Here is a 26,065-nt window from a genome sequence, read left to right as displayed (position 1 = left end):
TATAATGAATTTGAACTTCAGAACCATTAATTTTAGAAGGGCATTTTCAAGTTCATTCTTTTTATATTAAGAATCATCTTTTGTTAACTTAAAATCTACTGAATCTCTTCATTTTTAACTCTCTACAAAGATAATTATCTACTGGATTCTTCTTGTCTTTGGGCTTTTCCTAACCCTGGACATGCTCTAGGGTGTTGAATGTTTTGATATTAAATGTATCCCTTTGCCTGGGTGAAAGACAGTGGCAGCTCTCCTACTTGGGGTGAGGAGGGGGCCATGTGTGGAGACAGTTGGCCTTAATGTACACTGCAAAACCCCAAAATACATTCAACAAAAACAAAAGCATTAACCACGAACCCAAAGCTGGGTGAAATCCTATCTTCTCCCCTCCCCCTGCCCCATCTCCATTATGAAAACATGAAAATGACATCCCAGAGGAATCTTCCAAAGGAAGTTCAGATGAGAGAGATCAAGGAAACTGGTGAACAATAGAAGGTTAGGATTGGTAAAAAAGAAAAGTCAGTGAGTTCCACAACACTGCCTTCTACCTCTTTAGGCTCACACAGAATTTTACATTGACCAGTATAAAAAAATTATCGTTATTAGAGGTGAAGAAGGAAATGAGAGGGCTTCCAAAATCACAGAATTACAGAGTTAGAGGAAAATTTAGTAGCCATACCTGAACAGCAGCATCCAGATCTAGCTTGATGACCCCCACCTACCTACCCAAGGAGGGGAAACTCTCTACCTCCCAGGGTATACCATGCAACTTTTGGATAGCTCTCATGGCCATCTAGAGCAGGATAGCTCCACTTGTCATCCTGCTATCTGGAAGTTTTTCCTGACAATAAACCCAAATTTATTCCTTTACAGCTTCTACCTATTGCTCCTAATTCTGCTCTCTGAAACCAAAGAAAGAGCCAAAATGAGACCAAAGATCCAAAACCTTTTCCATGCAGCAGCTCGGCGAGTACTTGAAGACAGTGATCATGTCCTTCCTGGAGTCTTCTCTAGACCATGGCAGAGACTTCAGGTCCAGCACCATTCTGATTGCCTTCCTCAGGTTGTCAATCTTACCAGCGTCCTTCCTAAAGGGTAGTGCCCTGAATTGAACACGATATTCTAGTTATTGTTTGATCAGGGCAAAGTATAATTTCAAGATTTGGTTATCATTTGCTATCACTGTATTTTCCTTTAAACTACTTTCATATATTGAGTGGGATTGAGACCACCTACCCAAATAAAAATTCAGAGGTTTCTCTAGGTAGAAACAGAAGTTTTATTCTAGCAAGTCTCGCTCGAGAATTGGGCATCACCTACCCAGGGCAGACTGGAGTAGGAAGGTAGGATACAAGCAGCAAGCAAGCAATTATATACCCCTAGACAAACAATTCTAAGAAAACCCCACCCTCCTGAATCTCTTTATCCCCATTGGTTGAGGTAAGAGACCTTACATTCTACCAGAAACTAAGAGATACATTTTACTCAAAACAAGCTTGGGAGCTAGAAGATTGCTTTATGTGGCAAAGATAAGGCTGGGGTGGTGGTTACAAAACAAGGGAGGGGGTGGGCAACAGATGTATGATTTACAGGAAAATGAAACTTAGGCCCAGCTAATGCTAAAGCCTTAACTAAATTTTAGGGCATAGCTTCCATTTCATGAGAGAAACTTTCAGTTGTCCCACATATATATGAATTCTCCATTCTAGACAAACTCATGGCCCCATGCTGTAGTTTTAGTGTTTCTACCTCTATTCCTTTGGTTCTAGCATTTATAAGCCCTACTCTGTTTCAGGCCCTTATACTTTTTGCTTAAATTATTGTAATAGTATCCTCATTGGCCTCCTTGCTTCCCATCATTATGTTTTCCAACTCCTCCTCCATAGAGCTGCCAAATGGATATTCCTACAGCATAGATTTAACCCTACTGATCCCTTACTTGAAAAGCTTCAATAGTTCCCTGTTGCCTCTAGCGTAAGTTACAAACTCATCTATTTGACCCTTAAAAGTCCTCCCCAGTCTGACACTAATCTATCTTACTAGTCTTATTGCACATTATATGGCCTCACATAATCTACATCCAAGCAACACTGGCCTTAGCTGTTCCCTAGACATCATATTACAACTCTTGCCTCCATTCCTTTGCACAGGCTATCCTTTATACTTGGAATACACTCTGTGACTGCCACTGTTCAGAGTCTCTAGCTTCCTTCAGAGCTCGGTTCAAGTGTTACCCCCTACAGAAGTCTCTTTCTGCCCCCCCCAGTTGTTGGTGATACCCCCTGAAATTCCTTTCTACATATTTTATATTGACTTAATTATGTATAAGTAGTTACCCCCAGAAGAATGTAAGCTCTTTGAGGGAAGGGACTATTTACTTTGTTTTGTATTCCTTTCATCTAGCACAGTATCTTGTACATGGTAGTTGCTTAAAGGATGCCTGTTGAATGAATGAATGAATTCTCCTCAGTGGGCATACTCATTCATCTCTACACTCATCCTAATCATCTCAAGTCTCACTTCCTCTATGAAGTCTTCTTTGACTATCCCAGTTGGAAATAATCTTTAAACTCGTCTCTGAATTCTTGTGCTATTTGTTGTCAATGCTATCAGTAACGGTATGCCTCTTCTAGACAAACATACAAGATATAAGGGACAAACAATTGTCTCCATCTGTGAGTTGTATGAGTGAAACCAACTCAGAGAATATTCTGGCCTAGAAGAATAGAGTGTGGGCCTCTTTCAGATAAGTGGATCATTTTTCAATTTTTCATAGACTTATTTGCCACTAGTAAGGGATATTAGGATTTGAGAATCTAATTTGCATGTGAAAAGGCCAGAAGAGACAATGAATTTGTCTCCAAAGTATATATTACCCCCTACTTTTTCTAAGTCACTGACCTGCATATACCTATGGATAAATTTATTTCTGAAAAAAACAAAACAGAACAGAACTGAGGAAGCCTGAACCCCTGAGCTCTTTAGTACTTATTGGGTAAATGGCAATTTAATGGTCATGGCTTAACCTTCAGAGATGAAGATCTGGTAAAGGTACTGGATAGTTGTCATAAGGTCTTTTATGTAGAGGCCCAGCCCTGAACTTGGAAGAGTGGTCCAAAAGAAAGAGCTAAGCCTGCAGGGTTTTGGCTTGCTTAGATGACCTGCTTGGGAGGTGGTAGGCCTCAGAGTCTAGGTCTTGAGGGTGAACAGCACAGATGCCACACCTGTCAGGGAGTTGTGTGAAGACTCTGTGAAGAGATGCTGCCAGGCTCTGCTGTATCAAGAGTTGTGATCTGCCTTGGCAACATATGTATCCTATGTATATGTCTCACTTTTAGACCATTGTTCTCTTAAGTTTGAGCCCATTCTCTCCATAGGTAGTCTGTATATTTTGGGGAGAGTGCATTCCAAGACTATATTTGATAACTACTATTCTTGTTATGAAATTTAAGCAAATGTTGCTAAAAGCTAATTAAGTCTTCTATCTGATTGTTAGTGGGATGTAGGAATTTGAGTGTTATAGTGGTAATAATAGTAAAAAAAATTATAACATAATAGTAATAACAGGAGTAGCTCCCTACAGGGTTACCCCTAGAACCCAAGGTTGTCATTATCCCTCTGGTGACCCTAACTGACAGTGCATGCTAGGGGAGTATCCTATAGGGAGTGTTTTATGCTCATTTCACAGTTACTATTACTGAGCTCATGTTATAAATTCCTGGCTGAGATTGTCCTTCATATTTCTTTTTGTCACTACTAGGCTCTTAGTAGATTCTTGCCATTTGACTCTCTAGTCAACCGCCTCATCTGCTTCTCTCCAAGGGAGAAATGCTCATGTCTCTTCTGGTTTCAGTTTCTTGAAATTATATAGTAACTGCTGGCAGTGGTCAATCAACAAGTATTTCCTAAGTATGTGCTTAGAATATAGTGCTGAGAATATAAGGAAAGATAAAAACAGTTCATGTCTCTAAGGAATTAACATTCTAATGGGGTAGACAACATGTAAATAACTAGATATAAAAAAAACCATAGAGTAGATAGAAGGCAGTCTGAGAGGGGAAGGCATTAGCAGAGAGGGATCAGGAATGCCCACAAGGTGCAATCTGTGCTAAATCTTAAAGGAAACAGGAAAAACTAAGAGGTAGAGATGAGGGGGAAGAGTATTTTAGAGATGAGAGGACAGTCGATGCAAAGGCACCAAGATAGGAGATGCAATGTTGTGGTCAAGAGACTGAATAGGACAATGTAGCTGGATCATAAAGTATGTGAAGGGAAGAAAAGTGTAAAAAGACTGGAAAGATAGGGAGGAATCAGGTTATGACCTTTAAATGTCAAAGAGTTTACATTTGAAACAGAAGGCAATAGGGAGCATAGTGAGGTGACATGGTCAGACTTTTAAAAAAATCTCTTTGGCAGGTGAATGGAGAATAGATTAGATCAGAGAGTGACTCAAAGCAGGCAGACTGCTTATGAGGCTATTGCGTTAGTATAGGTGAGGGATGAGGCGGGCCTGAACAAGTATGATGAAGGTGTGAGTAGAGACATGGGGATGTATCTATGAGATGCAGTGCAAGCAGAAATAATAATGTTTGGCAATGGACTGGATGTATGGGATGCGTAAGGTGAGTAAGAGTGAGAAATTGAGGATGACACTGAGACTTCAAGCTTGGGTGATTGGGAGAATGGTGATACTCTTGAATGTCATCAAATAGTTTAGCATAAAAAAGATTTACCATGTAATTTGCTTACTTGTCCTTTTTCTATTATTACAAGGCTTTTCTTTTGTTTTCAGTGGGGGAAGGAGGAGGAAAGGAAAAAATAAATGCCTGAAAATTTTTAAAAAACTGATTGAAAAAAGATACTCTAGGTGCAAGAAAAAATATGCCAAATGAAGAGGAAAGAAGGAGGTAGAAATGAGAATCTGATTGAGAATCTGAATTTTTTAAAACTCAGATAAAGGGATAAAAATTACTAAGTCAACAGAGCTAAAATCACGGACAAACATTTTGCTACACACACGCCTACACACACATACACACATGCCTACACACACACACACACACACACACACACACACACACACACACACCCCTCACATTGATGGTACCAGAGTTAGATGGGAAGAAAGGGCAATTTCTCTCCTGTTTCTTTAGGAGGTGACCTCTATTGGCTTTACTTAAGTTAGTTCTAGAAGACCATCCATCTTAGTTCAAGATGGTGCTTTTGTTTTGTGGTCTCTGCCCTTTCCGTTCAAATCAAGTACTAATTCAACAACCATTATTTCATTAATCCTCACAAAATTCTCAGTAAACTGGGGGAATTAATAGTGACCTAGTATTTGAAGAAAGGGAAACAAATGTTGCATGGAGAGGCAACATTTCTTGATGAATGCATGAAAATGAATCAGTTATAGTGTTAGAAATAAAATGTCAACTTCCTGATCCCATCTATGGCCTTACGTGAGCTTATAAGACTGATTGGCTTGGATGGCCTGTTTGGTTTGCTATTTTTCTAATTGCTTCTTAATGCTTTTCTTTTCCCCCCAGAACAACCTCAATGTGGACAGCCACTCTTTATCAGAACCCAGCTTCTCACTCACCAGGGAAGAACAGAGGGAGTATCCTGACCACCAAGCTGCACACAGACCATTCCCCAAGCAACGATTCAGGCAGGAGCATACCCATACATCTTTACAGAGAGATGGTCCCAGATCCTTCCTCTTAGATCTCCCAAACTTTCCAGATCTCTCAAAAGCTGATATCAATGGACAAAATCCAAATATTCAGGTAAAGGGCTGTGATCAGAAGGTGGAACTATTGGGGATTAAATAGAATGTGTGACCCAGTTGTGTTCCCAAGTTGCTTCTAAGTCACTTCCCAGCTGACTATGCCTTTATTTTGCATCTTCAAGGACAAAAGTTGATTAGAAAAGATTGGAAAGTAGGAGGAGAAGAAATAGAAGAAGTGAGTATAGATAGCTCTTTTGAGGAGTTTGGCAGAGAAAGGGAGACCATATGATGACAGCTTGAAGGAATGACAAAATCTAGTGGATTCTTTTTTCCCAGGAATAGACGTATAAAGACAGTATAGAAAAAAAACCCTTTAGTTATGGAGAGGGGGTCATATGGTCATAGATCCAGAAGCAGAAGAGATCTTAGAGATCATTCAGTCATTTTACAGATGAAAAAATGAGACAGAGAGAGGTTGAGTCACTTGCCCATCATCACCAGCTAATATGTGATAATGTTTGAACTCAGATCTTTCTGACTCCAAGCCCAGTACAACCTAGCTGCCTAAGCAAAAGCCTATGGCAGCCAGTGACTAATGGCTGCCTCCTCTCCAAGCACATTCAGGATGGTATGTCCGTAGATGGTGATTGAAGGAGCAGTCTTCTGGAGAAGATGGAAGATGGGAACAAAGACACATATAGAGGGGCTTACTTTGGCAAAGAGTAGGGCTACTTCATTGTCAGAGATTGGAGAAAAGGAGAAGAGAGTGGGGATTCTGAGATAAATGCAAGGGCAAAGAAGGAGCTCATTATTGAATGGCCTCAGTTGTTTATGTGAGAGACCAGTTGAGTTGGATAACATGAATTTATAATGTCTTCAGCAGCCTGGTTATTTGACTTCCTTTAGCTCCATTTAGCAGTATGTGATACAAGGACCTCTGAGGGAAAGCCAGGTCTTAGTGAGGACTGGTAGATGGAAGGAATCTAAGAGAAAGAGGTCCAGAATGAAGGGAAGATAGAATATGAATGCTAGTAGGTAAGCTGAAGGGTGGACAGGATTGTAGTGGACTTTGGATTGGAAAAAGTTGAGGTTAGGAATGAGAGAATAGGGAGAGGGGGTTATTTTGCTCCTCTGTGGCCCCTGATTTAGTATACCGGTAGAGGAAGAGAAAACAAGGTGATGGGACAGTGTTAGTTATAGGGATAGTAATGGGTAGCATATTAAAGTGAAAATATGCCTGAGAAAGGTAACATATTGACTTAAACTTATTCATTCTGAGGTATGAAGAACTGAGAAATTTCCAGAGAACAGTTTTAAAAAAGAAGGTTAAGTAAAGAAAGTAAAGGGAACCTGTGATCTGAAGGAGCAAGTACATAGTCAAACAGGGGGCTGGGAAGACAAAAACACTGACTTCATCAGCTTCACAATTTTACCTAGGCCAAGCCCTGCTTTGAACCTTAGGTCTCCACTGTGATCTTCCATCACCAGTTTGTCTAATGGCAGAATAGGGCTTTGGCTCAGTGGCTAATAACAATTTCCTGACCCCCAGCAGATGTTTCCACTTTCATGCTCTCTTAATTTTCAAAGTTATTTTAAGTTCCTTTCAATAAGCGGGGGGGGGGGGGGGGGGGGGGGGGGGGGGGTAACTTTGCCCACCCTTTCCCTATCCTTTCTCTCATCAACAAATGCCAGAAATAAGTCAAGGCAGAGAGCACATCAAAATGAAAACTGGAATGATTGATCACTAGTAAATTAGTGGCAGTATTCTCATGCCTTCTTCTAAAAAAAAATTTCTACCAGGTACAGTAGGAATCCAAATATCCTTTCTTAGATCTATTTTGTTTGAGATGCCAATTTGAAAAATCAATAAGACATTTATTAAGTGCCTCCTATGTGCTAGGCACTATGCTAAGCACTGGGGATACAGAAAGAGACAAAGACAGTCCCTGCCCTCAAGAAGCTTACAATCTAATGACAAGAGAAGGAGAAATTGAGGAGCTTTCCTTGAGTTCTAAGCAGAACCACAACTGAACTCAAATAAAACATTATTTATTTACTGCCTATCTTTATGTAAGACAGTATACCTAGGCACTGTGGGATATATAAAAAATTCTAAGGCCCCAGCTCTCAAGTGGTTCACAAAATAATTGAAAAGGTAACAATATATGTGACAGTTCAATTCAATAAGCACTTATTAAGCACCTACTATGTGCAGTGAAATGCAGCATTGCATAGAGGATAGATGGATGGCTTTGGACCCAGGAAAATATGAGATCAAATCCTGCTTCTGACATAGAATAGTTCCTTGACCCTAAGTGGGTCACTAAAGCTCTCAGTGCCCCAGTCAGCTCTCTGAAACTACACATTATAGATGAGTTACTGATATGTATTGGAGGGGGCAGCTAGATACGATGGTGGATACAGTGTCCTGTCTAGATTCGGGAAGACTTGAGTTCGAATCTGGCCTCAGACACTTATAGATATATGAACCTGGGCAAGTCACTCAACCCTGTTTGCCTCAGTTTCCTTATCTGTGAAATGAGCTGGAGAAGGAAATGGCAAACCATTCCATTACCTTTGCCAAGAAAACTCCAAAAAGAGTCACAAAGACTTGGACTTGACTGAAACAATTGAACAATTGTATGTGTATGTGTGTGTGTGGAGTTTCCACATTGGAAGTTGCCTACACTGATGAAATCACAAGGCTGGAACCTTCCCAACCAAAAATCAATGTGTTACACATTAAGGTTACTAAAACGAAAAAAAAAATCCTGCCCTCAAGAAGCTTGTTACCGTTCAGTTGTTTCAGCCATGTCTGACACTGTGACCCCATTTGAGGTTTTCTTGGCAAAGCAGTTTGCCATTTCCTTTTCTAGCTCATTTGACAGATAAGCAAACTGAGACAAACAGGATTAAGTGACTTGCTCAGGGTCACACAACTAACAAGTGTCTGAGCACAGATTTGAACTCAGGAAAATGAGTCTTCCTGACTCCAGGCCCAGCACTCTATCCACTTTGTCACCTTGCTGCCCCTCAAGGAGCTTGGGTTCTTCTAGAAAAAAAACAGATAGATAGATGGATGGATAGACATACAGACAGATAGATAGTTAGATAGACAGATAAGTAAATACAAAGTAATTTAGTTGGATACACTAACAACTGAGGGGAGAGGATCAGGAAGGGTGTTATGTAGGAGGTAGCATTTGTATTGAGTCTTAAAGAAGGCTAAGGATTCCGCAAGATGCAAAAGAAGAGGAATGGGTGGTGTAATGTAACATGGGGAATCAGGTAGGACAGTTTGGCTGAAAGTGTGTAAACAGGAATAATGTGCAATCAGTCAAGAAAACTAGGTTGGAGCCAGAGTTATTGAACCTTCTCAAAGAAGGGAATAAAGAAAATAAAAGCTGAGAGACCAGTTAGGAGATTACTGCAATAGTGTAGGCAAGAGGTAAGTAAGACCTGAAGTAGGGTCATGGCTGACTTGAGGGGAAGGTACACTTGGATGATACGTGGTAGAGGTTGATAAGACTTGGCAACTGATTGGATATGTGGGATAAGTGAGCGAGGAGTGGAAGGTAAAGCTGAGGTTATGAAATTAGGAGATTGGAAGAATAGTGGAGCTTCCAACAGCATTAGAGAAATTTGGAAGAAGGTTAGGTTTGGGGATAAAGATAATTATTTTTGTTTTGGACTTATTGAGACTGAGATGCCTATGGGACACTGATTTAGGTATGTATAGCATACAGTTTAAGCTATGTGGCACAGTGGATAGAGCACTAGACCTGAGTTCAAAAGTAGCCTCAACCACCAGCTGTGTGATTCTGGGCAAGTCATTTTAACCTCTTCCTACCTCAGTTTCCTCATCTATAAAATGGCTGTAATAATGGTACCTACCTCCCAAGGTTGCTGTGAAGAACAAATGAGATATTTTTAAAGAGTTTTGCACAGCTTGAAGTACTATATAAATGCTAGTTACTATTATTATTATTATTATTATTATTATAACTTGAACTAAAGAGAGAGATGAAAGCTATGTCTATATGGGAGTCATCTGCATATAATATGATAATTGAACCAATGAGAGATGATTAGATCGCTGAGCACTGAGAAAGGGAAAGGGCCTGAGACAGAACCTTTTGGCACACATAGGCCTACAGGGCAATATGTGGGTGATAATTCAGCAACATTTGAGTGGTAAAGACAATAAATGCTACTGGAGATTATTGTGTAGGTTAATTAAAGATGGCCTCATAGAGGAGGTATATATTGAGCTGAACCTTGAAGAATTGGTAAATAAGATTTCAACAGATGGGAAAGAGAGGAAGAGAGGAAGTAGTCATGAAAAAAAGCAGAGGCAGGGTTCAGGGAACTTTAAGCATATCAATTTAGGACTCTCTTAAAGAATGAAGTGAAATCACCATCTACCTAAGTATTGCTTCTAATCAGTACTGACTTATTGTAATTGGTTGCATTATTCAAAGTATAGACCCTTCCAGACGTATTGTCTGTCTTGTATCTACTCTTTCTGTTGGGCTGTCTCTGAACAGAAAAACCTCTAACAAAATAAGGTTTATTTACATGAAGTGGTCAACATAGCCAAAACAGTAGTTATGATCTTTTCCCCAAAACTCATCCCTCTTCCTAACTTCTCTGTTATTGTTGAGGGCACCACTATTCTCCCAGTCACCCAGGCTCACAACCTTGGCATCATCCTCGACTTCTCGCTTCCATTTACCCAACACATCCAACTTTTTGCCAAGTCTTGTTGTTTCTTAGCATTTCTCTGATACATCTGCTTCTCTCCACTCATGTAGCTGCCATCCTGATCCATGCCATTATCATTTTACTACTGGACTATTGCAAGAGCCTCCTGGATGGTCCACCTCCTTCAAGTCCCTCCCCATTCCAGTCTGTCTTACACTCAGCTGCCAAAGTGATCTTCCTAAAGCACAGGTCTGACCATGTAACCCCTTCCCTGCAACTCAGTAAAGTCCAGTGGCTCCTATTACATCTAGGATGAAATATAAAATCCCATATGTGGTGTTTATAGCTCTTCACCACCTGGCCTCTTTTTATGTTTTCAGTCTTCTTATACCTTTCTCCTGTCTGTGTATTTTACAATCCAGTGAAACAGGTCTTCTTGCTTTCCCTCAAACATGAAGCTCCATCTGCTGACTCCATGCCTTATTACTAGCTATTTCCCATTCCTAAAATGTTCTCCCTTCTCACCTGCCACCTCCTGGCCTCCCTCAAGACTCAGCTCAAATCTTACCCCCTGCAAGAGGTCATTCCCAGTCTTGTATTGCCCCTTCTGATTTGCATTGTATATATCTTATATGCATATTGTTGCTTGGATGGTGTGTCCTCCATTAGAACATGTGTTCCTTGAGGTCAAGGACTACATTTTTGCCTTTCTTTGTATCCCCAACACTTGGCTTAGATAATCCCTACTGTCAAGAAGATCATAGTTGAATGGGGGAGACAACATACAAACCAACTATGTGCAAACAAGATATATACATGATACCATGGAGATAACACAGAGCAGACATAGAGTCAGAGTCAAGATGGTGGAGCAGAAGAAAGAAGCACAGTGAATTCCCCTCCAAAAAATTCCTCCAAAGAGACCTAGAAAAATGGACCAGATCAATCCTGATTGGGAAATTCAGGGGGGAAAATCATAGTGAGTCATTTCCCTACCATTTTTAAGGTTGACAAAGGGAGGTAGAGAGATCTATGGAAACTGGGAATGGGGTCTGGCCATTCTATACCAAGGAGAGGCTGTGCATCAAGGAAAACATAAGTCCAGGTTCCAGGATAGAGTGTCCTAACGTTGTGCTGGGTACAGAAGTAGGTGCCAAATAGCAGCTCTGTTGTTTACTATCCAGTGCCAAGTCATAGATCCAGGTCTGAAGGAAGAGGGGACCTCCACCTAGGGGTGGCAGTTTAGGTTAGAAGTAGTTGGCTGCTGACCCTAGGCTGTATCCTGAGCAAGGAGCAAATTCAAAAGGAAACAGCAGCTGTGTGGCTCTGACCCCTGGAGCAGAGCAAGGTCTTAACTCCAGGCTCCAGTTCAATCTAAATCTTGCAGAGGAATAAGCAGGGCAAGAATCCCAGATCAAAGGGAAGCCTACAGTTCTATGGCTGTGAACCAGCAAAACTTTCCAGCTAGCTGGTTGAATATATCAGCAATATCCTGTTGTGCAGACCCAAACCCAGGTCAGGAACTTGGAAAGCTCAGACCAGGGGGTCAGTATTTTGCCCTGGATCACACCATAAACTGTCCCTGAGATCCCAGAATAACACAATACAATGCTCCAAGAAAGCAACACCAGGACCAGCCCAGATATTTCATCCACAAGTGCATAAAGCCTGGCCCTAACATGAAGTCTAAAGTCAGAAAGTAGACTGGAAGAATAAGCAAACAAAAATAAATTGCATAAAAAGCAATTATTATAGGAGGAACACTCAAGACCCTCACCTATGAGATAAGAATGATTCTAAAACATCTACAACCAAAGCTTCACAGAAAAACACAGTTTAGGCACAAATTAAATTCCTGTAAGAGATGAAACAAAAGTATGAAAAAAAGTTAAAGAATGATTTATAAATGAAATGAGAGTATAAGAAGAACAATTGGAAAAGAAATGAGAGTTATGGAAGAAAGAATTGGAAACAATAGCTTAGCACCAGAGGTACCTTGCCTAAGAAACAATGTCCTTGAAAATTAGAATGGTCCAAATAGAATCCAAAGACTCCATGGAAAAAAAAAACCAAGAAATATCAAAATAAACTCAAAATTCTGAAAAACAATAGAAGAAAATACAAAGTTATTTCATAGCTAAAGCAATTGACCAGGAAATAGATTGAGGAGAACAAATTTAAGAATCATTGTTCTTTTTGAAAGCCATGACCAAAAAAGAAAGAGCCTAAACATCGTATTTCAAGAAATCATAAAAGAAAACTGCACAGATCTGTTAGAACCAGTGGGCAAAGTAGAAATAGAAAGAATCTAGCAGTCACCTCTTTAAAGGAACCCCACACACACACCAAAAAAATTGCAGGAACATCACAGCCAAAATCCAGAGTTTCTAAGTCAAAGAAAAAAAAATACTGTAAGCAGCCAGAAAAAAAAGAATTCATGTATTGAGGAGCCAGTCAGAATCACCTATGATTGAGCAGCTACCACTATAAAGGTTAGTCAATAAACATTTATTAAGTGGCTATTATGTGCCAGGCATTGTAGTAAGCACTGGGTAGGCAAGAAGAGGCAAAAGACAGTCCTTAGGGGCAGCTAGGTGGCACAGTGGATGGAGTACGGACCCTGAAGTCAGGAGGAACTGAGTTCAAATCCAATTTCAGACACGTGACACATATTAGCTGTGTGACCCTGGGCAAGCCACTTAACCCCAATTGCCTCACAAAAAAGAAATAGTCCCTGACCTTAAGGAGTACATAGTCTAATGGGGGAGACAACAAGCAAACAAATATGTACAAACAAACTATATTCAGGATAAATAGAAAATAGAGGGAATGGAGTGCTTAGATTAGACTATGATATTCCAGAAGGTAAAAGATATAGACTTACAACCAAATGTAATTTACCCAGCAAAACATAATCTTACAGGAGAAAAAAATACATCTTTAATGAATTAGAGTACTTCCAAGCATTCCTAATGAAAAGATCAGAGCCCCATAGAGAACTATGAAGTACAAACACAATTGAGAAACATAAAAATGTAAATAAGAATGAACATTCATTCATAAGAAGGTGGGGAGATGGTACATGTGTCCCTTCTGAACCCTATCATCAGGGCTCATATAAGGAGGCTAACTAGACAGAAGGCCTTTAGAGGGGTTCTTTCTGTCTCAGCGATTTTAAAAGAAGAATGGAAAGGGAAGGTGAAAGGAATATGATAGGTGGGGAACAAAAAGTAAAATTAGGAAAAAATATGCCATAATCTGGGTGTGGAGATGGAAGTCCATACAGACAAGGAGGAAGAGGTAGAGGATGGGGGGAAAGCATCTGACACTTGAATTCTATTTTCATCTGAACTGGTCATAGGAGGGAAGAATATATACACACACACACACACACACACACACACACACACACACAGAGTTGAGTATAAAAATATATTTCAGTCATCAGTGAAATAGGAGGAAAATGGGGAGAAAGGGGAAGGAGGAATTAGAAGCAAGGTAAATTAAGGCTCAGATTAGTTTTAAACAAAACAAACTCTAAGTACAAAAATATGTATAGTTCTTTTTGAAGTGGCAAGGGATTGAAATCTGAGGTACTGCCCATCAATTGGGGAATGACTCTTGAACACATTATGGCATATAAAAATGATAGAATACTGCAATGCTCTAAGAAATGAAGAAGATGGTTTCAGAGAAACCTAGGAAGATTTGTACAAATTTATGCAGAGTGAAGTGAACAGCAGCAATAGACTACACTGACAACAGTACTGTAAAGATGACTCTGAAAGATATGGGAATTCTGACCACCAGCAATTTCAGAGTACTAATGACGAAACATGCTACCCACCTCCTGAGAAGTGAGAGCCTGAGAGTGCAAAATGAGAATATACATTTATACATATTCTTATATATAACACATATACATGTATATATTTATGCATACATATATGTGTGCTATATATCTGTGTGTACATACACATGTATTCACATGCATATATGCATGCATATGTGTATATACATATAAAATATTCTTTATATCTTAGTGATTTATATATATATGTGTATGTATACGTGTATATTTGGACACAGACAATATAGAAATTTATTTTGTTTGACTGTACATGTCTGAAGCAGGGATTTGTTTTATTTTTTTCTTAGTTCTTAGGGGGAGAGAATGTGGGTTTTTGATGATTGAAAAAAATTAAATTTAATTTGAAAAAAAATAGATGGAAGGCATTAGCATTAAGGGAGATTGAGAAGACTTTAAGTTACAGACTAATGGCCTTGTATTAGATACTAGGGATTCAATTTAGTCATTTTTTTTTCAGTGATGTCCAACTCTTTGTGACCCCATTTGGGGTTTTCTAGGCAGATACTGGGGAGATTTGCCATTTCCTTCTCCAGGTCATTTTATAGATGAGGAAACTGAGACAAACAAGTTTAACTGCTTGCCCAGTGTCACACAGGTAGTAAGTATGTGAGATCAGATTTGAACTCAGGAAGGTGAGTCTTCCTGACTCCAGGCCCAGCCCTCTATCCACTGTACCACCTAGCTGCCCTAGAGTGAGCTAAGGCTAGTGCAAAAAATTAGCAAATACTAAAACAAGCTACTGAAATGTAGGAAGATGGAGGCAAGAGTGGGGGAGATAGAAGGGGAAATATTCCTTTCTTGAGAAGTTATCAAATATACAGAATTATGGCCAAGAACTGAGTCTGAGAAGATTTCTTGGCTTTCCTTCTCTCTCTTCCAGATAATTCAGTAAGCGTAGAAGCTGTTACAGCCTATCTGGCATTTACTTGGGCACATTTTACATGGCATCTAGATTTTTTGGTACAAAGTAGGTATAGCTTTACTTGCTCTGGAGTTGAGAACTGAGAAACTTTCTTTTCAAAAGAAAACAGGAGATGACAAACAAGAATTGACCCTAATTTTTGCACACCTAATCTGTCTGTGTGAGGAGTATCCAAAGTGGCCAAGATTACAATTCATTTTTCATCATAATAAGCTGTTTTGTTTAGCTGAATATGAACTGAAGAATGCTTTGGAAACATTCCTACTCATGGCTGGAGATGGGGGAACAGAGCAGAATTAGAGAAGAGGAAAGGTTGGAGGGTGTATGGAAGGAGTAACGAGACAATTGAGAAAGGGAAGGAAGAAGAAAAGAAGAGGGGAGAGAGGCACAGAGAGAGAGAGTGAAGAGAGGGAGAAGAGAGGGAGGAGAGAGAGAGAGAGAGAGAGAGAGAGAGAGAGAGAGAGAGAGAGAGAGAGAGAGAGAGAGAGAGAAGAGAGAGAGAGGAAAGAGAGAGAGGAAAGAGGGGGAGAGAGGAGAGAGAGAGGAAAGAGAGAGGAAAGAGGGGGAGAGAAAGAGAGAAAGAGAAAGAGAGAGAGGGAGAGAGAGAGAGAGAGAGAGAGAGAGAGAGAGAGAGAGAGAGGAGGGGCTAAATCTCAAAAATAGCATAGAGTGTGAGAAGGCTCAATTCAGCTGTTCATACTCCTTTAGTGGCAATCTCAGAATTCAGTTTCCTTTTGACTCAAGTTGTGGAGATGTGGCTGCTGATGTGATACAAATAGAAATAGCTTGCTCTCTTTGTTGTTTGTTGGGCTCTGCAACACTATATGAGGTTTTCTTGGCAAAGATACTGGAGTGGTTTATCATTTCCTTCTCCAGCTTATTTTACAGATGAGGAAGCTAAAGTAAACAGAGTGAAGTGACTTGCCCAGGGTCACACAGCTAGTATGTGTCTGAGGCTGGATTTGAACTTAGGTCTTCCTGACCTAAGCCCATCAGGCTATCTACTGTGCCACTCTTTAGGCATATCTAGACAGGCCCATGTACACCTATGATGGCTTTGAGTGACTTTACAATCTCATTTTCTTATTCCCTGGGAGGAAGAAATGTGTACTTCATGATTCTCTGAAGATTTCACCTGTGAAAAGATGTTTGAGTTTGCATTTCTATGATCCTTTCATGAATACTGCTTTTGAGGCTATGGCCAGAGAATGGGATGTGCCGTTTTTATGAGTGCTGCCACATTTTCTTAGGTTACCACTAAGGACAACTGAGATCATCAAGCTGCCAAAAGAATATTGGTTGCCCCAAGGCTAGCAGAATAAAGATTATATCATTTCAAAATAAAAAAGCACTTGCCGAAATGGACTGGAAACTCAAATGATCACTGCCCAGATACAATTAAAGTTAAAATAGGGGTAAAAGGCAACAGACACCCCCTTTTCCTACCCTTTCCAGCTGTGCCATCCTATTTTCCTCTAATACAGTTCTTATGTCTGTTTATTTGCTCCTTGCAGGCAGAGGTGAATGTTTTGTTGATCAGTGACCTGTTAGCTCTTAAAATAATTTTTTGAATCCAGTTTCTGGCCTCGTATTGTGGAAGACCACAAAAGAACAGTCGTTGAGTGTTGGTCAGTCAAGAAAGAATGGAGCAGCTGCTGCTACACCAGCCTTAGGGCTGCTTATGCGCAGAGATACATCCAGTGCAAGGCCGGGCTGCTTTGGAGCTGGCCTGACCGCTGGGGTGGCAGCTGCAGCCGAATGCACCATTGCACTTGAGTAAACCATTTCCCTGGTGGTCCTTTAAAATATGAGGTGCTTTTTAAAAGGGGGTGATATGTTTCCGTGTTGGCAACACTCTCCCCTTCCTCACAGCTCCACTCTTTTGTTGAAATTCACTGGTTTGACACAAGGTTGAATCAGCAGGGCAGACAGCCCTGCTGGTGACTTCAGGGCCCAGTCAAAGCATTTCCTTCCTATGTGAAGCAGAGTGAAGCCAGGTGAAGGGGGTTTGTCAATGAATCCGTTTCCATTATCAATGCCCCCCTTTTCTGTCCTTCTTTCCTTGGCAGCCTGCCCCCTCCCTTCCTGCCCCCACCTATTCCCTACTCCTGATGGGGAGCCTAAGCTTGGAACTTGACACTCCACTTTCAACTAAACTTGCTCACTGCCCTGCCCCTCTAGTTTCTAGAAAGGTTTCCCACGCTCTGTACTATGGAGCTGTTGGGAAGGGGGTTGTTTTCCCAAATCTGTTAGCCCTCAAAAGCTGTCTACACCTTTCCAAGATGAAACTGGCAAACGGAGGACAAGGGGATACCCCCAGTCCCATTCTCCTTCTAGCCTTTAGGGAGAGTGATACTGAATAGGACACAACCTCAGATCCCTTTATAGGTTTTTTTTTTTCCAAATAAGTCAGGTAGTCTCTTCTTTAAATTAGTCAGGCCTTCTCTTTAATAGTCCCAAGTCTAGCTTTAGGGCAGTGGAAGTTGTAGGTTGGAGACAAGAAACCACCTAAGTACAAAATAAAAATAAATCACTCCAAACTGCTGAATTGACTCTCAATATTAAATTTGACACAATAATAGAAGTTAATTTTTTTTAAGTATTTAAAAAAGAAAGTAAATCACCTGGGACTGGTTTACTTGAACCATGGTACTGACTTGGCTTTAAGTGTACAACTGATTGTCAGATAGCAAATCCCAACTGAAAAGACAAAATCCCTAAAATAAACTTATAATTAGGCTTAGGGCATTCATTGCTACAATAGCTTTTAACCACCAAAACTTTCTCTTTTCTGGAATGATCTGAGATTAACATTCATTTAAACTAATATACATATTTTCTTTCATTCTCTCCATTGAAAAAGACTTATAAAAAACACACCAGTCATCCAAAGGCTTTTTTTTTTCTGCTAAAATATATTTACATAGCCACAAGGCTCTTAAGCTCCATACCATACAATCAGATGAGTCAGATTACAACACTCTTAGTACATTTGCTTCAGATTTCCTCTCTCCCTTGTGGGAGTTGGGGGGAGAGATCTATTTTGGAGTGTCAGCATTGACAGTGGGTCTTAAATAAGAGCCTGAAATTTTTGTTAAGCAGTTAAAAAAGATAAAGGTCTAGAGCAACAAACTTTACCCTTTATTATCTCTCCCAAATACTGTTATCTCTAGCATAGTAAAAGTTCCATGGTCAGTCATTTAGCACCTACTATGTGCTAAGCTCTGGGCATACAAAGAAGACAAAAAGCAGAGTCCCTGCTCTCAAGGAGCTCACAGTCCAATGGAGAAGACAATATGCAGTCAGCTTGTGTACAAATAAGAACTGGGGGTAATCTCAACATGTTGAGTATAGTTAGTTCTATTTACAAAATCTGTTTAGTGATTTTTTTACTAGGATCATCCAGAAATGGGCCCCAGAGTGGTACTGTCAACTGTGGACAGAATAATATATGCAACACCTGAAGACGTAATCAAGTCCCAGTCCTACTGCTGATTACTGTGTGATCTGGAGGAATTTATTTCCCTGTTCATCAAAATGGGACATGTCTTCCCCTCACCTCACAGATGTATTTAGATGATCAACAAGATGATAGATCTTTATCCTCTTTGAATGAGTGTGAGTAGTAATGATGAAAACAGTCCCCAATGAGTAAAAGTTACCCTTTTCCTTTAGAAGACCCTTCTGAACAGAGGGGAAGCAAAGTATTTCTTTCTAAAGTACTTCCATATTCAAGAGGTGGGAAGAAGCTAGAGAATTACATAGGATTCTCCCATGTATCTCTTGGCTTTGGAAGACAGGACTCCCAGACAGAATTGTCCAGACTAGTACACAAGGTGGGTAAATTCCCTTAAGGAACCAAGAGATTCTGCCAAGAGTTGTATTGTTTGAGAGTACTCTAAGAGCTTTCATTCTTGTGCTTCTTCTTCACATGTGGTAATGGAGGAGATGAATACAAGATGTATTTGTAATACAAAAAATAATTGCATTAAGGAGAAGAATAAGGATTAAGAATACTTGGTGCCTCTATCAATGCTGGAAATCTGCTGTATTTTGACACAAACATTAAGCTCCCCACATTTATTGTTTCAGCTGGCAGTCTGCTCTGTAAACAAGATTCTTTGACACTGAAGAAATAGGTAAATAGTGACAATAAATAGTACTGGACTTGGGAAATCAGAAGAGATGTGGATTCAAATCCAGAGTAAATGCCTGTGACATTTACTGGCTGTGTGAACTTGGGCAAGTTGCTTTGCCACCTCTAAATAGCTATTTCCTCGTCTATAAAATGAGGCTAAGTACTTTCTGTACAAGGTTCTTATGAGGTTTAATTGAGATAATGTATCTAAAGCTCTTTATGAAATTTAAAGCACTCTGTCAGTAGTTATTGTAATAAAGGTATGAGTCATTTCTTCTACAGCATGTCCCAAAAATCTTAGTGCAATTTTAAGCTTTAATAATTTAAGAAGTATAAATTCTATACACTTATACAAAAAACAGCATTGGAAAGACTATTTAAAAGTTTAAAATATTACTATTTTAAAATTAATATTCAACATAACTACTGTCTTGTGTTATGTATTAACTCTAGTCAGTTTTCAAAATTTGTAAACACTTTCATCAGTTGAGTCTTAGTGACTGTAAAGGGGTTTGTATTTGTAAACCTAGCCTTAAGATCATCAAAAGAATGAAGTTTTGATGCATATGTGACAGTTTTGACATGACTACAGAGGAAAAAGTCTAATGGAGACAGATCAGATGATTGAGGTGGTCAAGCAAAAGGACTTGCATTGATCTGAGAAAGTGTCATCTAATAACTTGTCATTTATCATACATATAATGCATAATGACAGAATGCCCCATCTTGCTAAAATTAAAAATTAAAATTGTTATTCAAAATTCACGGAACTTAAAAGTGTAAGAGAAATGTAAATAATTACTCTTTCCAGTAGTGCTTTTGTAAGTTTGTAGGTTTCATACTTCTGAAGATATTAAAGTTTGAAAACTGCACTAAGACTTTTGGGATACTCTGTATTTTAAAAGGTTTAATAAATAAATAAAATTAATGATCTTGCTAATGAAGAATCTCTAATCATGACCTAGCAGAATGTTAGGTTAAAAACCAGTCTCTTTTTAAAAAAAATACTATTGTGAAATTTTTATATTGTTAATTTAATAAGGGGAAAGAAGGATCCTTGGGTTTTTTTTTTGCATTTGGGCAGAGACGGTGCAAATTAAAGGGAAAAAAGAAAACTCTAAGCTGCTGAGATTCAGTCATTGATATAACAACTGGAGTAAACTCTTATTTTGCTACTCTTTGCATGGCCAACCAACAAACCTATTTTGTTTGGATCTTTGTCACAATTCTAAACACATGGAGTGACGGTAATAGCTTTAAACATGACATTGTTTTTATTCCCAACTTGGAGAAATTGCAGGGCCTGTTTTGTTGAAGTAATCACTTTGACTCCAGTCTGCATACAAATGTAATACCAAACCGTTGGGCACAGTCCACCTTATCTCCTACTCAGAGACTTCTTTTATTACCACAATTGCAGGTTTGTATGGCTCTAGCCGTCTAGGCCTGTTGCAGTCTCTTAATAGCCTCACAGTCACTGCATCTCAATTGTTCCATCTGTAGTCAAAGGGGAACAAGGTTATAAATGCAAAGTTTTATGTCACCAAAGAGGAAATATGTTCATTGTCCTGTAACTGCCCAACTTGGTTCTGCACTACTGAACTGTAACGATTCTTTGGCTCTGGCCTTTTCCACTTCCTGGGTTATGTTCTCCACCCCCATCGCTTCTCCCCACCCCCTGCCACTAATTGCAGATAGAAACAATAGGTACTGGAATATATATATATATATTTTTTGCTTCTCTTTTTGGGGATCTGCAAAAAGAGTCTAAAGACCAATGTATATAAAAGATGCTAGGCATCAAAGCAGTGCAACAGAGTTCTGTTGGGTACCAGTATAACACGTGACTTACAGATTTTCTGTATCTGAGTGAGAAAGATGCATTATATGGCATTTGACAGGCAGCCTAACCAATGACACAGATTCATGGATTGTTGTGCTATATTGAAATGTTTTATAATAGTCTTTTACTATATTTATGTGGTTAGTCTTAATTTCTGGGCACAAATATCTTGTTCTCAATCTCTGCCCATGCTAGGTCCTACAAAGGAGAAGATTAATTATTATTTGATACAGATGCTTCTGCATTTGCATAATCACTGGGGGAGCATGTGGTGAGAATTTGGGGACAGAAGATTCCTGCCTTTTCTTTCCATGCCTTTGTTGACAAGCTCTTCAGACTATCATCATTACCACTACCATTACTGTCATCATCATTATTTGTTTAGACCACTTTACCTAAGTAGAAGACAAACAGTAAATCTCCTAATTGGATAGTCTGACGGGGGTCTTGTTTGTTTGTGAAAAGCAGTATAATGCCGATAACACTGTGTCTTCCATGCATATCAAGAAGCATTATTAGGAGCTACTATGTACCAGGTGCTGGGAATAGAGATATAAGCAGAAAGAAAGACAGTACTTGCCCTCAGTAAACTTACATTCTAATGGGGAAAAACTACATATAATAGGGTGCTGAAAAGGAAAGGGGAGAAAAGAGAGAAAAGATTCTGCATTTGTGCAGAGTCATAGAGGAGAAGTCAAGAGAGTCAAAAGTGGAGCTAGGAGAGGAATGAAGGGCATTTCCTCAAAATGGAGGTTCTGGGAGGAATTTGCCAGATAGAAGATGGGGCCTCGGGTAGAAGAATCTTCCAGGGTGAGAAGGCTTCTGGAGAATGGAGGAGAAGTTTAGAGAGAAAGGAATTAAGGAGACATTTTCTGGCTGATGACGTTTTATCTCCCAGGTCCCAGGGAACTCACAGTTCCCCACCAGGTGAAAGCCCTTATGGGTTTCTTAAACAGACAAGAAACATCACTATCCCACCTGAATAATTTAGCTGGGAATTTCAAAATAAGCAATATAAAGCCTGTTCCAGTCAATACGTCTTCCCCTTAACAGAAAAGGAAGGGGCTGTTTCTCATAGATGGGCAAATACTAGTTTGATTTGGCAGGACATGTGCAGTCCCTCTTCAAATGTCGGGTTAGAGCAAAACTGAAAAGGCATCTGCCTAGCACAGCTTGCCTTTATTATTTGGGAGTGTGTGTTTCTTATTCATTTACACATAACTCATCCAGAGTGATGTTGCAAGAGCTGTGTGATGTCCAAAGAAGCCCAACAAGTCTTTTGAACAAGCCTCACTAAGCTGATTGTCTCTCAGAGCCAAGAAGCTCCATTCTGTCAGCCCTGTGGCTGTGGCAGAGTGGTCTTAAAAATGCAGAAGCCTTAACTTGTGGGCAGGTTCTAACCTTGGCACTTCTTCTACCTGCCCTGGCTTCAGGGGCTTTGTTCTGGAATTTGGCATCACTAATCTGTGATGAGCTTTAGCTGCAGGGAAAGTAAGAGACATCACCAAGAAGTCATGAACACCTATGAAATTTTGCCCAGATCTCTAACTTCCTGGGTCTTTTAGTTGTAAATCTTAGTTAGATCAGAGATCAGCAACCCTGTACCTTTATATTTTACCACTGGGGCTAAACAGGGTCTATGGGTGGTATGGGGACATGAACTGCCTGCCATTCAGTATGAATGAATGAGAAAAAAAACATTTATTAAGTGCCTGCTTTGTGTCAAGCACTGTGCCAAGCTTTGGGGATAGAAACAGGAATGTGATATAATCTCTGCTCTCAAGATGCTCATATTCTGGTTGGGGGAGAGGGAACAGACAACATATAGGAGAGTTCAACTGAAATTGGGATGAAAGGGTCTAGGCATCCTTAGGGCAAGTAAGGAGCAGGGGTCTTTAGGCAGGGTGGATGACAACACCCAGGAGTTTGCAGAGTCCAGTAGCAGGGCAGATAGCTTTAGTAGACCCAGGATTATAATTACCTCACCCTGCATTAGTCCCATATTTGAACATCCATCGAGTTTTGAATTTCATTAATGATGAAACCAAGACCTATCTTCGTATGTCTAGGAATCTAATTGCCTTAAGCTCAGACTTCTCTCTTAACTAATAAGGTGTTCATCATTTCTCTCTGCAATATCAAGTTTTAGATCATAGAAATATCAAAATTTTTACTGCCGGGGGACTTATACAAGCAAGGAAACTGAGGTCTTAAATAATTGTGACCTGCCCAAGTACAACCAACTAGGAGATAAGGCTGAGCCCCAAGTCTCTTGATTCCCAAACCATTGTTCTTCTCACCACAACAGAATACCTCCCAAGACCCTCACTCCCTAGAGATGTGAGTTGGGATAATGGACCCTCACTCTCTGCATGCTTTGAATTCCCCAGGTTACCATAGAGGTTGTTGATGGTCCAGACACAGAGTCAGAGAAAGACTTGCACCCAGAAAACAAGCCCAGCTGGCCAATCCCATCACCTGATTGGCGTAATTGGTGGCAGAGGTCTTCCACCTTGACAAGGGTAAACAGTGGTGACCAGGACTACAAGTTTGATAGCACTACAGAAGATAGCAACTTCCTCAACCCCCCCAGGGGATGGGATCGCCATGCCCCAAGCCATCGGACTTTTGAAACCAAAGAACAGCCAGAATATGGTGAGTTTTCATTCAGTGTTATACAACTATTTAGGGGAGGAAATGAGAATGATGAGACATTATTGACCCAGAGCCAAGTAAAACACAGTTTACAATATGTGGCTTTTGTTCATTTGTGAAGCATACCTCATAAAGACTACACTTAACAGAATCCCCAGTGAGATGCTAGCAAGCCACATTTCTCTGGTAAGACTTCAATTTTAAAATATATACCAATTACCCTATGAGGGAAACATTTTTTTAGCTGGGGGTCTTTAGGGTTGTTTCTGTTTTGTTCTGTTCTGTTTTTTGAAGCAAAATTGAGTTTCATATCTAAAGATGAAGGACTAAATTGACAACTTCGTACTGTAAAAACCAATGCTAAAAATAATTTAGTTACAGTAGAGCCAGCAAGGAAATTTATTCTACTTCTTCCCTTGCCTGAGCCATACTATACTATGGTTTACATTGATTGAAGGTAGATGAATATTACTTAAGCAATTTTGTGTATGTATGTGTCTTACATGTTAATGCTAGTATGGCAGGTAATGGTCCTCAGTAAGCTGGAGAGCCCCAAACTTATTCTGATTTCCCATGGCAACAAGCCAGGCAGTTTGTTTTGTTTTCTGATAAATATACTGGAAAACTGTCTAATTACCATATGAAAATAGTAAGAAAATAGTAACAATATATTTCCCTGATAGTGGATCAAATACATTCAAAATTATAGGAGAGAATGTGTACATGTGGAGGATACAAAAGGAGCTGAACATATGTAGGAAACATGGGTGGCCAAGATGCTGTAGTTCAGTCCTAACTGGCTTCATACTTAGTCCTGAAATGATTCTGTAAAACATTACTTTCACAACGTTACCCATCCCTGGTGAAAAAATTGGTCCAAAGAAGATAGTGTATATCACTTCAGATCAACTATGTCTTCTCATCTAAAAGAATGAACAATGTGAATTTCTAATCTATAAGGAAAAAATACTGCCCTTCTGTATCCTTGCCACCCAATACACAAACTTTTCTTTCTACATAGCCCTCAAATATTTGAGGAAAGAAAATTTATTTTTCCAGATTAGCAGCCAAGGAGTATAGGATATATAATAGCTCATCCCAAAGTTCCATTTTTGCCACATGTTATACAGCCTAGGACAGATAGGTAATTCCCAATTCTAACTGGCCCATCAGCAGGCATTTATAGAGCATAGTACCATTCAGCTGATAGTACTATGAGGCATACAAAAGAATTTAAAGATAGAGTTCCTGCCTTCAAGGTACATAATTTCTTATTGAAACATAAAGCAACAACAGAATGTTACAAATGGTATACATTGAGTGTATACCACTAAAACAACAGTAGTTTAGAGAAGAGGGAGAGAAATGAGGACTGGCATCATCAGAAAGGCTTCTTTTGACATGTGGGACTTAAATTGGTGTTTGAGAGAGAGGCAGAATTTTTAGTCATCAGAACTTGAATCATTTCGAACAAAGATTACTGCAGAAACTTTGAAACAAAAATTAAAATACAGTGCTTATAAAAAGAGATGGCACTTGTGGGGAGGGAGATATGTAGGTGACATAAAGATAAAAGAACTCAAAACAATTTTTTTAAAAAGATCTGGTAAAGTAGGAAATAAAAGAGTTTCTAGGCATAAAAACACATGAGTCTAATGTTAATTTCACAGGCCTTCAAAGTGGAATAGGAAACTAGAGACCATCTAGTACAACCTCATCACTATACAGATGAGGAAACTGAGGTCCAGAGAAGTTTAGTAATTTTTCTGTGGCCATATAGGCAATCATAAATAATAGCTTTATTATAAATTATGTCCAGGAACTCTGACACCAAACCTAATATTCTTTTTGTCACACCAAGCTGTATCCTGTCACATATCTTACTATTATCACTATATATCCCAACATCAAAGCATCGACATGTCAACTCATACTGCATCAAAGATGACTTCCTCAGGTTTTCAAAGAAGTCAGTACAAAAAAGAGTCTCCAAGCCACAAATGTTTGTGCCAGACATTAACATACTCCTACTGAAAACGTCCTTAAACATGTCCATAATTAGAATAATCCCAAGAACTTTCAGTACAGTTCTGGAGACACAGAGAAAAAAAGAGATGAAGAAAATCATCTAGCTTAGAATTTTAATAGTTGCAGGCTTGCTGACTGTAGTGTTGAACTTATCATCAACCATAGCTTTCATCATG

At 39.6% G+C, this 26,065-nt stretch overlaps 1 protein-coding gene across 3 annotated transcripts in view; it reads left to right on the top strand.

Moving 5' to 3' along the window:
- Nucleotides 1-26,065, top strand: part of ISM1 (isthmin 1) — a 103,530-nt gene that overhangs the window by 52,078 nt on the left and 25,387 nt on the right. Inside the window, exons 1-3 of one of the 3 annotated variants that reach the window (XM_020986149.1) lie at nt 911-1,063; nt 5,547-5,786; nt 23,597-23,861. In XM_020986149.1, coding sequence (XP_020841808.1) covers nt 926-1,063; nt 5,547-5,786; nt 23,597-23,861 — 643 coding nt within the window. In that variant the 5' untranslated portion in view covers nt 911-925. Of the gene's footprint in view, nt 1-910; nt 1,064-5,546; nt 5,787-23,596; nt 23,862-26,065 lie in introns of those variants that run through there. The other 2 variants (XM_020986153.2, XM_020986158.2) reach the window with 2 other exon arrangements.

Source organism: Phascolarctos cinereus, unplaced genomic scaffold, assembly GCF_003287225.1.
Source record: "Phascolarctos cinereus isolate Bilbo 61053 unplaced genomic scaffold, phaCin_HiC Scaffold_2;HRSCAF=192, whole genome shotgun sequence".
NCBI lineage: Eukaryota > Metazoa > Chordata > Mammalia > Diprotodontia > Phascolarctidae > Phascolarctos > Phascolarctos cinereus.
This window is presented reverse-complemented; position numbering and strand designations above follow the sequence as displayed.